This window comes from Octodon degus, unplaced genomic scaffold (assembly GCF_000260255.1).
Source record: "Octodon degus isolate 3935 unplaced genomic scaffold, OctDeg1.0 scaffold00031, whole genome shotgun sequence".
NCBI lineage: Eukaryota > Metazoa > Chordata > Mammalia > Rodentia > Octodontidae > Octodon > Octodon degus.
The window spans coordinates 1,702,651-1,716,684 of record NW_004524607.1 but is presented as its reverse complement, the minus strand read 5'-3'; the positions used below and the strand labels follow the sequence as shown (position 1 = coordinate 1,716,684).

The following is a 14,034-nucleotide window of genomic DNA, read 5'->3' as shown; positions in this document are numbered from 1 at the left end:
GTTACCTGAATGTCAAATTGTTTCCTCATATTTGGGAAGTTTTCTGCTGTTACTTCTGTCCATATTTTTTAAATGTCCTTTTTATTGACTCCTTCTTTGTCATTGATACCTGTTAGTCTCACATTGTTCATCTTTGCATTGTCTTACAAGTGATGAATTATTTTTTCCTGCATCCTAGTTGTTTTTAAGAGATCCTTTCTTACCTTTTCACTAGCTGCACCAGCATCTTCACTTTCACTTAAACGGTTTTGCAAGCTTGTGATTGAGATTCTAAATTCCTCTATATCTCTTTGACTCTGCTTCATGTGATCTATTTCTTTCCTGTATTGCTCATTAACCCATCATTTTTCTAATCTCCTCTATTTTTTTATCAATGTCTTCTTTAGAAGCAGTTATTAATTCTTTTACTGCAGTGTTTTTTTTTTCAAATTTGGTTTCCTCCCTATGATTCTGTAGTTGATTCTTTGCTTCAGATGCTATAAGTTCTAAGAATTCTTTTCTTATTTCAGAAAATTCTGCTCTGAGTTCCTCTATAACTTTCTGCTGTTGCTTATTTACTATCGATGCTATTAATTCATACATTTGAACTGAGCTAGTAGAAAAGAATTCTGCTCTGAGTTCCACTATGACTTTCTGCTGTTGCTTCTTTACTATGAACGCTATTAATTCATACATTTGAGCTGAGCTAGTGTTCTCTGCACTTGTTCTGGGTGGGCATTGGGTTTCCTCCATATGTTTCTGCATTTGATTCTTTACTGCAGATATTATTAATTCAGGGATTTCTTTTTTCATTTCCAATCTGAGTTCCTCTATACCTTTCTGCAGCTGTTTCTTTATTTCAGAAGTCGTTGATTCATTGCTTTCAGCTGTGTGATTCCCAATTTGTTCTGTGTTAGTGTCCTCTGCATTTGTTATGGGTAGACTTCAGTTCTGAGATTGCATTTTGCTGCTCTCATTGTCATTTTGTGTAGCACTGTCTTCTGACCTTTGTTGTAGATCTTTGTTGCAGTTATAATCTTAGCACGTACTGAAGTTCAGGTGCAGATCTACAAAGTTTGGATTTATCCAGTTGTGCCTGGCTTGGGTCTGGCTGCTCTGCTCAGCTCCTTCCTGCTACTGCCCTTGGGGGTGAACCTGTTGTGCCCCTCTGGCGAGATGTTCTGCTCCTGGACTAGCTGGGTGGTTCTGTCCCCTACTCTCTCTGCAGAGATTGTAGCTGCATGGTTTCACCCCCGGTCTGTATCCCAGGCCTGATTTGAGTCTGGAGGGGACAAGGTGGAGTAGCGGGGAGAAGCAGCTCTCCCACACACTCAACTGGCCTGGGCTAGGACTGGATCTGGGAGTTCCCGGAACGTGACAGAAATTCCTACTTGATAGGTGGGGTGGGGGAGGTGCTGTGGACTGGTGAGGGGCATCCCAATGGGGTGGAAGAGGGTATCACCCATGCTGCTCCTGGGCTGGGACCAGTAGGTCCTGCCAGTGTAGGGTAGCCGGAAACTCTCCCACACACTCTGCTTCTTTCTTCTAAGAGCCATTGTGATTACATTGGACCCACCTAGGTAGTACAAGCTAATCTCCCCACTCCAAGACCCTAATCACATCTGAAAGTCCCTTTCATTGGGAAAGGTGACATAGTCACAGGCCCCCAGGCATTCAGGCATGAACAGTTTTGTGGATTTATTTTTCTGTCCATCATAGTAAAGGCAAAGTTTAAAATAAATTCAAAAAAGTGCAAAAACTGAACAAAAAGCAAGCTCTTGGAAGCAGGATGAAGCATAGTCTACTCAAATTTTGAGTTAATCACAAGGCCAACTAATTTAAAGTCACTCCTTGCATGCATAAGTAAAGGCAATACACAAGAAGCCTTAGGAAGAAGAAAAGAGGATGACAAATAGACTGTGCAAATAAAATCATTGTTTTTGATGAGGAAATGAAAATAAATGGGACAGAAACAATAACAGAAGAAAATTTTTCCTGAGCCAAAGATGCGTCCTTATGTTAAGAAACTCATGAGGTATTAAAAAGGAAATAATAAAGAAACCAATGCTCAATGCTCAACAAATCTCAAGCTTTTTAAAAAATTTTTCAAATACAGCCAGATTAGACATCCAGGCTGAAGGACGTGTCTCATCCCCTCAGCACAAGCTGTGACACCCATGTGAAATGCTGTCTACCAGGAAGCTTACCAGAGACTCTGTGCCTGTGGCTGCTCCTAGGAAGGGTGTGTGGGTTACGTGGGTGGGCACCATATGCTAGGTGTCACAAACTCCAGAGTCCCAGGAGAAAACCAGCATCCATGATAAAGCACAAGTTTACAGGAACAGCTACTCTTACCAGTTCTAGAGAGGTGGGAAATCCACACCCCCAGACCCTAGCTAAAAGCCTGCCAGACAAACAAGCAATCTCTGGCTGCTATTGTTTACTCCTTTCCCCAAGCCTCCTATAGCCTGAGCTTTATAAATTGCTGCGAGGTTTTTCCTCTGCCTTTCCCCTCCTGTGGCAATGCATCATAATGTGAGATAGTAAAAAGAACTTCACTATGGAGATGCTACTGGGTCAACTCAAAGCAACTTTTAAGTAAAGGCACATGAAAACGTTGTTTTTCACACACACACACACACACACACACACACACACTGGTTAAAAATTATTTAAGCATATTACAATTTATACCACGGTTGAAAATCGCTGATTCAGAGTATCTTCATCTTAGTTTGTTTCACTTGTATATAAATGTGAATAATTTTATTTAGAAGATACTTTAATAATAGGAAAGTTTTTAAAATTATATTCCCTGACAATACCATAAACATATTTTCCAATAAATAGCTATTTAAATGACCCCACAAAAATTATCCACCATTATCTTATCTCTGTGTCTATCTGTCTATCTCTCTCTCAGTAGTATAAGACCAAATGTCTTCAATTAAATAAAAACAGTTCAGATTGTGAGTGTCATGCTCTGCCAGACAGCAGGGATTCTCAAAGCTCTCCTCACGGATAGGCACCACACATCATGGAAGCCTCGTTGTTTTTGTTTTGTTTTGCTTTTCTTTCCATCCCTTCTGTACTCTTTGCTCTTTTAACCCTCCCCTTTCTACTTAATTCTCCTATTCAGTGAAGTACATATTTATTGTGAAACCTCAGGTCCTGTTTTGCATAGGGCTCTACTTTATAGAGGAAATTGACACCTCAGACCTATCAGCTTTCCTAAGCCAGGTTTTCTCCAAGTGCCCACCCTTCTCAGCGGTGCCCAGCGCCTCACCCCAACCACTTCCTGCCCTTCCTGAGGCACAGCAGATATCCAGCCCAGCAGGGGTCAATGGTCCTCTCAGTGGTCCAAAGTGTAGCAACCATAGTGACAGTCAGACTGATTTGTTACAAAAGTTACTCACCAAAATACAATGTACTAAGTGCCAACAAATGTTCCATATTGCACACATAATGGGTATATTTGCAATGAAGTGGAAACTGACACAAAGGCCTAATGTGTTTAGCCTTCTAGTACAAACTTAAATAGAAATATCCTTTCACTTACAGATTTCCAGGCCATGGGGCTGAAGAAAGGAATGTTTTTCAACCCAGACCCATATCTGAAGATTTCCATCCAGCCCGGGAAGCACAGCATCTTCCCTGCCCTCCCTCATCACGGGCAGGAGAGGAGATCCAAGATCATAGGCAACACCGTGAACCCCATCTGGCAGGCTGAGGTGAGTGCCAGGGCCCTAGAGAGAAGCCCGAGGAATGACACAAAAAGACCAACATTTACCCCTCCTCGGGTTTCTGTCATGGAGCCGCAGGCTCTATGGATCTTGGTCTTTAGAGCTGTGTTCTCACCAGGTTGCTCTTCGCATTTCTGAGGGATCAGGATACACTCCTTCTGGACAACACTGGGAAACTCCTTTGCAGCTACTTTGAGTTAATGCTTTGTTCTACAGCCAGGAAGAGCAGCGTGGTGGTCTGAGCGTTCCAGTTCCCCCACAGTCATCCCCATGCTCATGGTCCTGAAACAAGGGTACCAAACTGTAAACATGGCCCTGTGCACCAGGTCTAGAGTGTCTAGGATCATCAGCTTCCTGGAGCTGATAAACAAATAGGCCCTGGAAAAATCTTCATTGAGTTCCATACAGGCTGGCTGTTTATCTCATTTTTTGGCAGGGCCCAGCAGCTTGTTAGTTGTGAATTGGTTGTTTGGGCTTATGAAAGCCCTTCTCCATTCCTGAATGCGTCTCCTCTTCCTGTGGAGTCAGGAAGTGTCCCTCAACAAAGTACACATCAGGTTCAACCTCACAGTCCTATTCTAGAGAACATGCATAAGGTTGTCACAAGCCACTCGCTGCCCTGCCCACGGGCTTCACTTGAAGACACAGCCTGCAGACTGTGGCTGGAGGGGCTGGGCAGTTGAGGGCCTGAGAGCAGCTGCAGGGCCTAAAAGCACAACTTTGTAGTCACACAACTCTGGATTCAAATTCCAGCTAGCCACAAAATAGGTGTCACAAATTTAGGAGATCAGCTATCCTGGGTTAGAGCTTCAGATTATCTTCAGCCGCTAAGGCTGCATGGGGAGGTGTGCTCCCACCAACCCACTGGCTTTAGACAGTACTCCTTCTTTTATTATTCAGAAAGGATCAGCGCTGGGATATTTGGGAGCAGAGTTGCTTCGTTACTTCTTGGATTATGCCACCTCCCTTCTAAGCTTAACTATACCTTTTCTGGGCTTCACAGAAGCTCTAAGAGAGCTTTGAGGTGGGCAGAGGAGAATTAAAGTTGGGTTAAAACCTCCTGCCAGCTCTGGTCACTAATAGACACTAGGCATGGATAATATTGCTATCAGGAAATAATGAATTTTAAAATCCTAGGAACTTCAGTACTGATGAGATAAATATAAGACGCTATAGGAACTAGAGTATTTATAAAAATAAACAAAAATTCAGCAACTTATTTTAAACACTTAGTCATAAAGTTATTATAAGTCTTAGAAAGCATGTGAGAAATCTACACCTTTATTAGAATCCACTTCTAGCATCCTTGGTTATTTCCACATCATTGTTAAGATTGATTTTGCCTTGCCCAGATTCTGACAAACATTTTATCCTTTTGTGGACTTGTCTATTCTCTCCAAAGCGCTGTTGTCGAAGTGATAGTTTTGACACCACATTTGTCCTGGATGAGGCTATGAATCAGAAACAACTTACAATTGTTTTCCTAAGCTAATTAAAGAACATGATCCCAGTTTGGTGTGACTACAAAGTTGTATTTTTAGCACCTAAATTATACTACAATTCTTAGCTAAAGTCAAAAACATCCAGACTTCCCAAAGGATGTACAGGTAGACTTGGTCTTGACAGGGGACCCTTTCAGGTTGAGAGGAGGGATATCAGGCAGAAAAAGCAGCCCATGCAAAGGTACTGGGGAATCTTGCAAATAGGATGGGCTCAGCTTATTACAATTGCATGTTTACCTGGCTTCCTCATTTCACGTTGGCTCAGGGTCTCACATCACACTTTGGGAAAGGCAATGATTCCCTCCCCCTTACAGAGTTCACACAAGTCTTTAAGTTTCTCTGCAAGAAGGTTAAATGGGCCCCATAGCACCCTGCTTTCTGTTTACTGACTAACCTAAAGGATATTCACTGAGAAAACACTAATGTCCTCTGTAAAGCTTACTATGTAATTTAAATGCCTAATTTATTGCAATAGTTCATATGGCATCAGTCTTATGTAATTTTTTTTCAAATGGATGTAAGCTCAAGTTTGAAACATACCTTTTGCTAATTACAAAATTCAGTCATAGAAACATTAAAGATCGTATCAGAGTTTTAAAATGAGAAGGGAAAATTAAGAGAAATACAGAATAAATTTAATGCTCACAAACTAAAATAAAGAACTTCCATGTTATTTAATCAATCTCCTCTACTTCATTACTTCTGTAATTAGAAACTATTTTCACCCAAGGAATAGTCTCCTTGATTTTCATATCTGTTTACTTTCCTAGATGGATATAATGAGCACTTATAAGACTATAGTTGCACAAAGAAGCCAAACAGAAACAGCAGCAAGTAAAGAGGCTTGCCTTCTATATTTGGAACACCCCTGTAGAGAGTGCTTCTAGACCTGAAAATAAAACACGGAACTCCTAAAAGGAGATTCTTAGAAAATATCAAGTGGATTAAGCTAATAGTAAACTGTAGGCGGGAGCCATGGTGTTTGTTAATCTCTCCCTCACTCCCTCAGCTTCTGCCTTCCAAAGATAGGCACCTAGAGCTTCAGGCATGTGTAAATGGTGGTATATGCCTGTAATTCAAGTGTGATGGGAGGCTCAGACAGGAGAATTGTAAGTTCAAGCCCAGCCTAGGCAGTTGGGTGGTTTATCAAAACTCTTTCTCAAAAAAAAAAAAAAAAAAAAAAAAAAAAAAAGCTTACAAGGACATGTTAAAAACTAATAGAATAATTAAGTGTAAATTCGGCCAGGGATGGAACTCAATGTGAAGGCTGTGGATTCAATCCCCAGTACAGAGGGAGAAAACATTAGATAGACAGGGCCTTGCTCATAGAGTTTATTTTTAATGAGCTAGCAGCCACACGTGCAGACTGGCTAGAGCTGAGCTGCAGCTGTGAGGGCTGTGGACCATAAGCTTGGTGCCCTGTAGCAAGCAGGAAGGTCACTGTGGCTGGAGGCCCAGGACTGGGAGAGGGGCTGGCTGAATTGCAGAGACCCAGGGGCCAGCACCTGGTCAGCCATGCAGACCAGTTGGGATTTAATTCTAAGTGTGGTGTGAAGCCATTAGAGTATTTCTAATAGAGAAGCAGCTTGCTCTGATTAAAAGTTTACAAAATCCTTCCTCCTGCTCGGAGTGAGGTGGATTTTAGCAAGTCAAGAACGGAAGCAGAAGCAGCCAAGTGCAAATACAGGAGGATCACTGCAAGTTCAAAGCCAGCCTGGGCCATAACAGTGAGGCCCTGTCTCAAAGAAAAACAAACAAAAAGAAAAACGGAAGCAAAAGTTTCTACTTCTGGCTAGAACAGAGAGCTCCACAGGGTGCACTCACTTAAAAGCAGCTGCTAAAGCTGAACAGAAGACCACAACAGAGCATATGTGAACACTCAGAAACAAATCCATCACACAGAACTCATGAGGTCCAGATCCCCAAAGGAAAGGGATTTCAGGTGAGCCAGCTGCCTGCAGCTGCTTCTTGAAAGAGGACCACAAAGGCAGGCAGAAAGCTGCTGGGGATCAAAACAGGGTCCGCTAGAGAAGATTCAGAACCAGAAAGTCTGGATTCTCCCAGGGGGACAGAACCTAACAGTGCCCGGGGTCTCAGCAGTGCCCTGGCTCACTGCAGTGAGATGACAGCCTGTAGCGAGACAGTGATACACACAGCTTAGCCAGCTCCGATTAGTTACAGTTATTTAACTCCAGCCACTGCAGTCTCCTGGATGATTCTCCACCTCCATTATCAGAGATGGATTCTGATACTGTTACATATTGTAACTCTTTTGTTCAATGGTTTACTTCCATTTGTTAAGGCATAAGAATCCATATTTTGCACATGAAATATTAGTCAAATGAGAAATTCTATAGACTATAAAAAACTGGGAACTTTTGCTAAAGATGTGTTTCTATTCTGTTTGCAAACTAAGGGAACTACTTTAAACATTTTTATGAGGTTAACGTATTTTCTTTTTTTAATTAATTAAGATCATTGGTACATTTTAGGTATACATAATGATCACATTCATATAGGGAGCTGGTACCTATAGTTCATATATCATGATTCTTTTTGTTGTCCCATTCTCTTACCCTCCCTTCAATCCCTCTTCCTCTTCCCATTTACAAAAGCTTAATTTTCATTTTTTTCATCTTTTCTCCAAAGGAAGAAAAAAGAAAAAATTAATCTTGAGAAGCTAAACATAAACAATGAAGAGAAAACTTTTAAATGCTCAACTTTCTTGAAAGAGAAGCAAAAAAACCAAAAAAAAACCTTTCTCAAAAATCTATAAGTCGGGCTGGTCAGATAGCTCAGTGGACTAAAGCACCTGCTTAGGCAGGCACAGAGATCCAGGTTCCATTCCCTGTGTGCTATGCAGGCCCCGGCCCCAGAGCACACTGAGCCAGTGATTGAGACTGGGTGTGGTGGCACGTACCTGTAATCCCCAGTGCTTAGGAGGCTGAAAACAGGAGGATCACTATGAGTCTGATCTGTGTAATGAGACCCTGTAGACCTTGTACTAAATACATTTTTTAAAAAATCTATAGAGCAATAAAGGAATCAAAATAAAAACTAAAACAATTTTTAAATAAATAATAGTAAATAAATGAGGAATTTACCTTTGCAGAAGCAACTAACTTAGAACAGAAAGGCCAAAAATCAGTGACTTGAGTTTCCATATAAGTAAGCAATAAAATTCACAGGGGCCAGGGAGATGGCTCAGTAGAATAAGTGCTTCCCTGTTAAGCGCAAGGGCCTGAGTTCAATCCCCGGTTCTGCAAAAAAAATAAAATAAAATAAAATTCACAGCAAATCAAATGTTAAGCAAGTGAGTTACAGATGATAAATACAGGAAAATCAGCAAATTCAAAAACATTGAGAATTAAAAATAAAATGTTATAATTTTACATATATTAAAAACATAAACAGAGAACATTATGAACAGATTCATACCAAAACATTTGAAAAAGTAGGTGAAATGGAAAACCTCTTATTAAACTGAAACAAAAGTAGATAGAAATGCTGAGTAGTCCTATGTCTATAAAAGACATTGAATATTTAATTTAAAACTTTTCCACGAGAAAATCCCTGAGCCCAGATATTGTCACGGTTGAACTTGCTCATTTAATGATGAAATAAACATGAGCCTACATAGATTCTTCCAGAGAAAAGAAGCTTGTTTTATGAAACTGTGATGGCAAATTCGGACAAGACCAATGTAAGTCAAGGTGAATTACAGCCCAATTGCTTCCTCATGGAAATCGATGCAAATATCCTAAATAACATATGAACTAATTGAAACCAGCAACATCATAAGGCTGGTACTTAATCAAATTGCTTTTGTTCTATGAGTGCAAGATCAGTAACCTAAACAGCAGCCCATCGTGCACCTGCCTGGAGGCCTGGCACCCATGTGCCTGCTGCTGATGGAACTCATCCTGAAATGGGAGAGGGTCTGCAGCTGTCTGTGCTGTGGCGTGGGCCCGCGGACTTCCCCAAATGTACCACAGAGAAAATACCAGCACACGATTAGACATAAAGCTTGCTCACGTGATTGTGCCAATGTTATGGGAAGTCTGTTGTATTTTTCATTTTTATTTTTATCCTTTTCTTTAAGGAATAAATTTACATACTCACGTATTATTCTTCATATGAAATGAATCAAAAAACTGCTTCCTCAGATTTGTTGATTGCTATAGGTCCTCAGCCTGGAATAAATGCTAATAAATAAATATAAATAGAAGCAAATATAAGCAAGCTTCTTCAAAGTACAGTACCAAGAAAAAATAGAGTTGCTGTCATACTGTAAATTGTGCTACAGCTTTTAGCAACTGATTTAGTATGTGTAGGCTATGAATGTTTTGTATTACAAAATTGTCACTATAGTAATACCTTGATTAATTAGCCTGCCTTTCACATTTTCTTAAATTTTGCCTTTTTAAATTTCAAAACCAGAATGAGAAAAGAGAAGATATATTTTCCTGCAAAAGTTCTTAGCAAATATTTAGGCCATTAATCACATCCATCCTTGACTAAGAGGACATTATATTTAAAGGAGGTATTAATGAGTATGGATATAATTTAATGTGTTTGCAAGAGGAAAAAAGCAGAAGCAATATAACACAAATCCAGGGATTTGCAGCATAATTAAAAGGGAATACGGAGGAGAATTGCAAATTGGTAGTGATAAAGTTAGCAATAAGTTTTCAAAGCTAGCCAAGATAACTGGGAAGATTTTTGAGTAGAATTGAGTAGTTTATACATTTACAAGACACACACATGTTATAGTGAGATCGACAGGCAGTAGATGATAGATAGATAGATAGATAGATAGATAGATAGATAGATAGATAGCAGATACATAGATAGATAGATGAGTAGCATCAATTCTGTGAAGTAACTTTTTCCAGTCACTGCACTGAGCAATGCTCCAGAGTCTCTTAATGCTGTTTTGGGCACATTCTAGAACCATCTATTTTAAGTTGTGAACAATCCAATCAAACCTATATTACATTCATCATCAATCTCTTTTCCTCTCATCCAAGACAGACCAGGACTGTGGCTTGAGGTCTTGGAGAAGGAGGAGGATATTCTCTGTTTTTGTGTTCTCTTCTTTGACTTCAGCACCTTTGAGAGGAATGGGGTCATGGTGGGGCTTATAGTTGCCTCACCTTGTCCAGGCGAGGATAATGCCTCATTGTTGGGGCTCATTCCCTCTCCATATGAGGCATTTGTTGCCCCCCGAGTTTTCACATGGCATGCAGTTGCCAAACCAAGGTCCCCAGAGCATACAGTTGTAATTATGTTCATACAAAGAAAATTTTCAAATATTTATATTCCTTCTTGAACCTTAAAACATAGGAACATATAATACTATAATAGGCCAGGATAAAATATATTTAAATATAGGTTAGAAAATGGAACCTGGAAATTTTTTATTAAAAATTAAACCAAAATTCAGTATAGGCACACACACACACACACACACACACACACACATAGTGAATGTGGGGGCTTGAACACACAACTGAAGAACTTGACAATGACCAAGGAGAATCTCCTGATCTCAGAGGAGGTGACCTAGAGAACAGCACCCTCCCTAGAAGATATCTTCTGATATTTTTCATATAATCTCTATTTCTGATGTACAGCTAGGTTTCTTTAGACTTTTGCAACTATCTACACTATGAAGGTGTCATAAATTTCTCTTCTTATAATATCTTCATCTAGTTTGAACCAAACAGGTATTATCAGAAAATGATTTGGGTAGTTTTCTTGTCTTTTTAAGTTTTCTTAGACAGTAGAAATAACATACAGATGGTCTGTTCATAAAAATTAGGTAAAATTTATTTATAAGGTGCTTAATGATAAGATGTATGATTACAAAGTCAGTTACTTACTGGTTATTGATTTATTCAAGTTTTCTATATCCTTTTAAACTAATGTTGAAAGTTTTATTTTGTCAAAAGTAACCATTATGTTTTCTATTTATTGTAAACATGTTTTGCAATAATATTCCCAAATATATTATTACATAGTTATGTAAGACCTCTGTCTCCAAATACATATAAGCCATGTTTTGATATCTCCAATAAATATTTTTTTTTACTTTACTCTTGAATGAAGGTTTAGTGAACATAAAACTCTAGGTTGATGATTATTTTTCCCTCAGCACTTTGGAATTTACTTCAAAATATTGGTCCAATATAGAGGACACAAAATACCAACTTTCCAAACTGGGCTCTCTGAAATGCAAGTCAACCACGTGATCCTAACACTCACTCCCCCATACACGTGTGCGTGAACTAATGGAGGTATCACCAAGCAAGTATGGGAACAGCGTATAATATCTTGGAAATTCATGATGCAAATTTAATAATCAAAGTCTTGGAGTCACCTAACAGTGTAGACATATGTTTCACCTTTTCATCAGGACTTTTTTCTTATAATCTTCAACATGATGTAGAAACAATCCAGTTTTGGAGTAGCTACCGTTACTGATATAAACTTAACTATCAACAAATAATTGTGTTCTTATTCTGAAGGCAGCCTCATTGCGCTGATATTTACCCCAGCTTTGACTCTCCTGTAAAGTTTCTATCACTACATAATAAACTGCTACAAATTTAGCAACATAAAAGCCAGGAGCTACTTATTACCCCACAATTCTGTAAGTCAGATGTCTGGGCCCAGTCTGGGTTTTCTGCTCAGAATCTCCAGCCTGAAATTAAAGGGTTGGACAGCCAGTGTTCTCCTCTAATAATTCATGAAATGAAACGATTTCTCCCCAGATTATTCAAATTGTTGGCAGCATTGAGAACCATACTGTTTTTTTATGGGAAATCTTTCTCTGGTCCTTCCACCCCACCCTCTGCATCAGCACAGCCAGCCCAGCAATGAGCCTCCCTCCCAGACTCCCTCTAATCTCTCTGATTTCAGTATTTATATTTATATTTATTTATTTTTATTTTTTGCGGAACCGGGGATTGAACTCAGGCCCTTGCACTTGCCAGGGAAGCACTTATTCCACTGAGCCATCTCCCCGGCCCCCCTTTATTTTTTTTCAGGGCCTATCTAACTAGCTAAGGCCCACCCAGATAGTCTCCCTTTTGATTAACTCAGAGTCATCTAATCATGGTACAGTTACTAATATGACCCTGGGCTATATTCCGCTTTTAAGTATCAATGTTTAATACAGATTATAGTGACCTCCCTATAGCTATGTGTTCATATCTATCCTCCCTTACCAGTGTGCTCAATATGTATGTAACATGTAACTGCTGTTTGCGATGAGTTTACTAAAAAGCATTACATAGTCTTGCGGTAAAAACGTCACAGGAAGATAGTGAAGCAGCAGAAAAACCAGCGCCCCCTGTTGGTGGTTGCCAAAGCCAGGAGACACTCCACAGAAAATTATAATTCAGTGGGTTTTTGCAGGATGAGTAGGAATTTAGAAAGACAAACAAACAAAAAAACAAAAAAAGGCGAAGGAGTTGGGAAAGAACAGCATTTAGGTAAATAGTAAGTGAAAATGTGAAATGTGTGGGAAAAAAATGAAGTCTCATAGAACTGTAGTAAATACAACTAGGAAGGTAGATAGGAACCAGACATGTCATTAGGAAATTCAGATTTCATTCTGTAAACAGTGAGAAACCAGACAACGCTAAGGTGCACAGAATGAAATGATAACGGCTGTATTTCAGAGACATCACCTTATCGGCATCTGTAAGAGAGAAGCTGAAGACAAAGACCAGCTAGGAGGATTTTCAGACCCTTCTAGTTAACGATAGAGGCTTACTCACAAACCAGTTTATTTCTTCCTATGCACGGGAAGAACTGTAAGCTCCCATACATCAAAAAATTGTAGGTGCAGGGGCCAGGCCTGCCATGCGGGCTCCGCTACCGGGGGCGCAGAGATGGCAATGAAGACTGGGCGTGGTGGCGCGCACCTTTATTTTTTATTTTTTTTATGTTGCCATTTATTTATTGAACATCTAAGATCTTGATAGATATATTGCACAGGTTCCAGTAACAATAACAGAAAACAAGCATGAGTTACTTCCGGTCTTTAAAAAATTACATTCTGCAAAACTAAGAATATAAATCACAAAAATGAGAAAAAACAGTGGAGAAAAAGTTGAAGAGGGAAAAATAGAGAAGAAAAGTCAGATTCCGTATTTATCTAAGTAAGTCAACCCAGCTTCTTAGAGGAGGTGCCATACTGAGAGAGAATTGCAGCAAGGGTAAGATGTAAACAGATGAAAACTGGAGATAAACAAGGTGTTCTGTGGGCTGAGGTGGACAGACAGGGAAAGTGTGCTCACCGGATGGGCCCTGTGCGTGGCCAGGTGTGTTGTCTACCTGAGCTGCCAAGGGAGCTGGAGGCAGTTAGGGATTCAGTCCTTGTGAAGGGAGATGCTCTTTCATGGTGCCTGATCCACAGAATGGGCTGTGGACAGGGGAGAGGTGCAGGTGGATGGCTGGCCAGGGCCCTGGGGACCTGCCTATTCAGTCAGCTCCATGAGGTGGCAATCTTTGAGGATGATGTCCCGCTGAGCTCCTGGCTTTTGTGGGTGATTCGAGGAGTGGAACCTCTTGTAGGCAGAAGAAAGCAGATTCTGGAATGCTGCCTGGATGTGACAAGACAGTAGGTTATAGATGATAGAGTTGACAGTAAAACTCTGGTAGAAGAACATACCTTTTCACTAGCTACACCAGCATCTTCAAGATCTGAGACTCTGTCTTCACATTCACTTAAACGGTTTTGCAAGCTTGTGATTGAGAGTTTCATTTCCTCTATATCTCTTTGACTCTGCTTCATGCGA

At 40.1% G+C, this 14,034-nt stretch overlaps 1 protein-coding gene across 1 annotated transcript in view; it reads left to right on the top strand.

The window, feature by feature from the left end:
* Nucleotides 1–14,034, top strand: part of Hecw1 (HECT, C2 and WW domain containing E3 ubiquitin protein ligase 1) — a 372,273-nt gene that overhangs the window by 176,490 nt on the left and 181,749 nt on the right. The window contains exon 6 of the mRNA XM_004629654.3: nucleotides 3,541–3,710. Within this exon, the coding sequence (XP_004629711.1) occupies nucleotides 3,541–3,710 (170 nt within the window). The remainder of the gene's footprint in view (nucleotides 1–3,540; nucleotides 3,711–14,034) is intronic.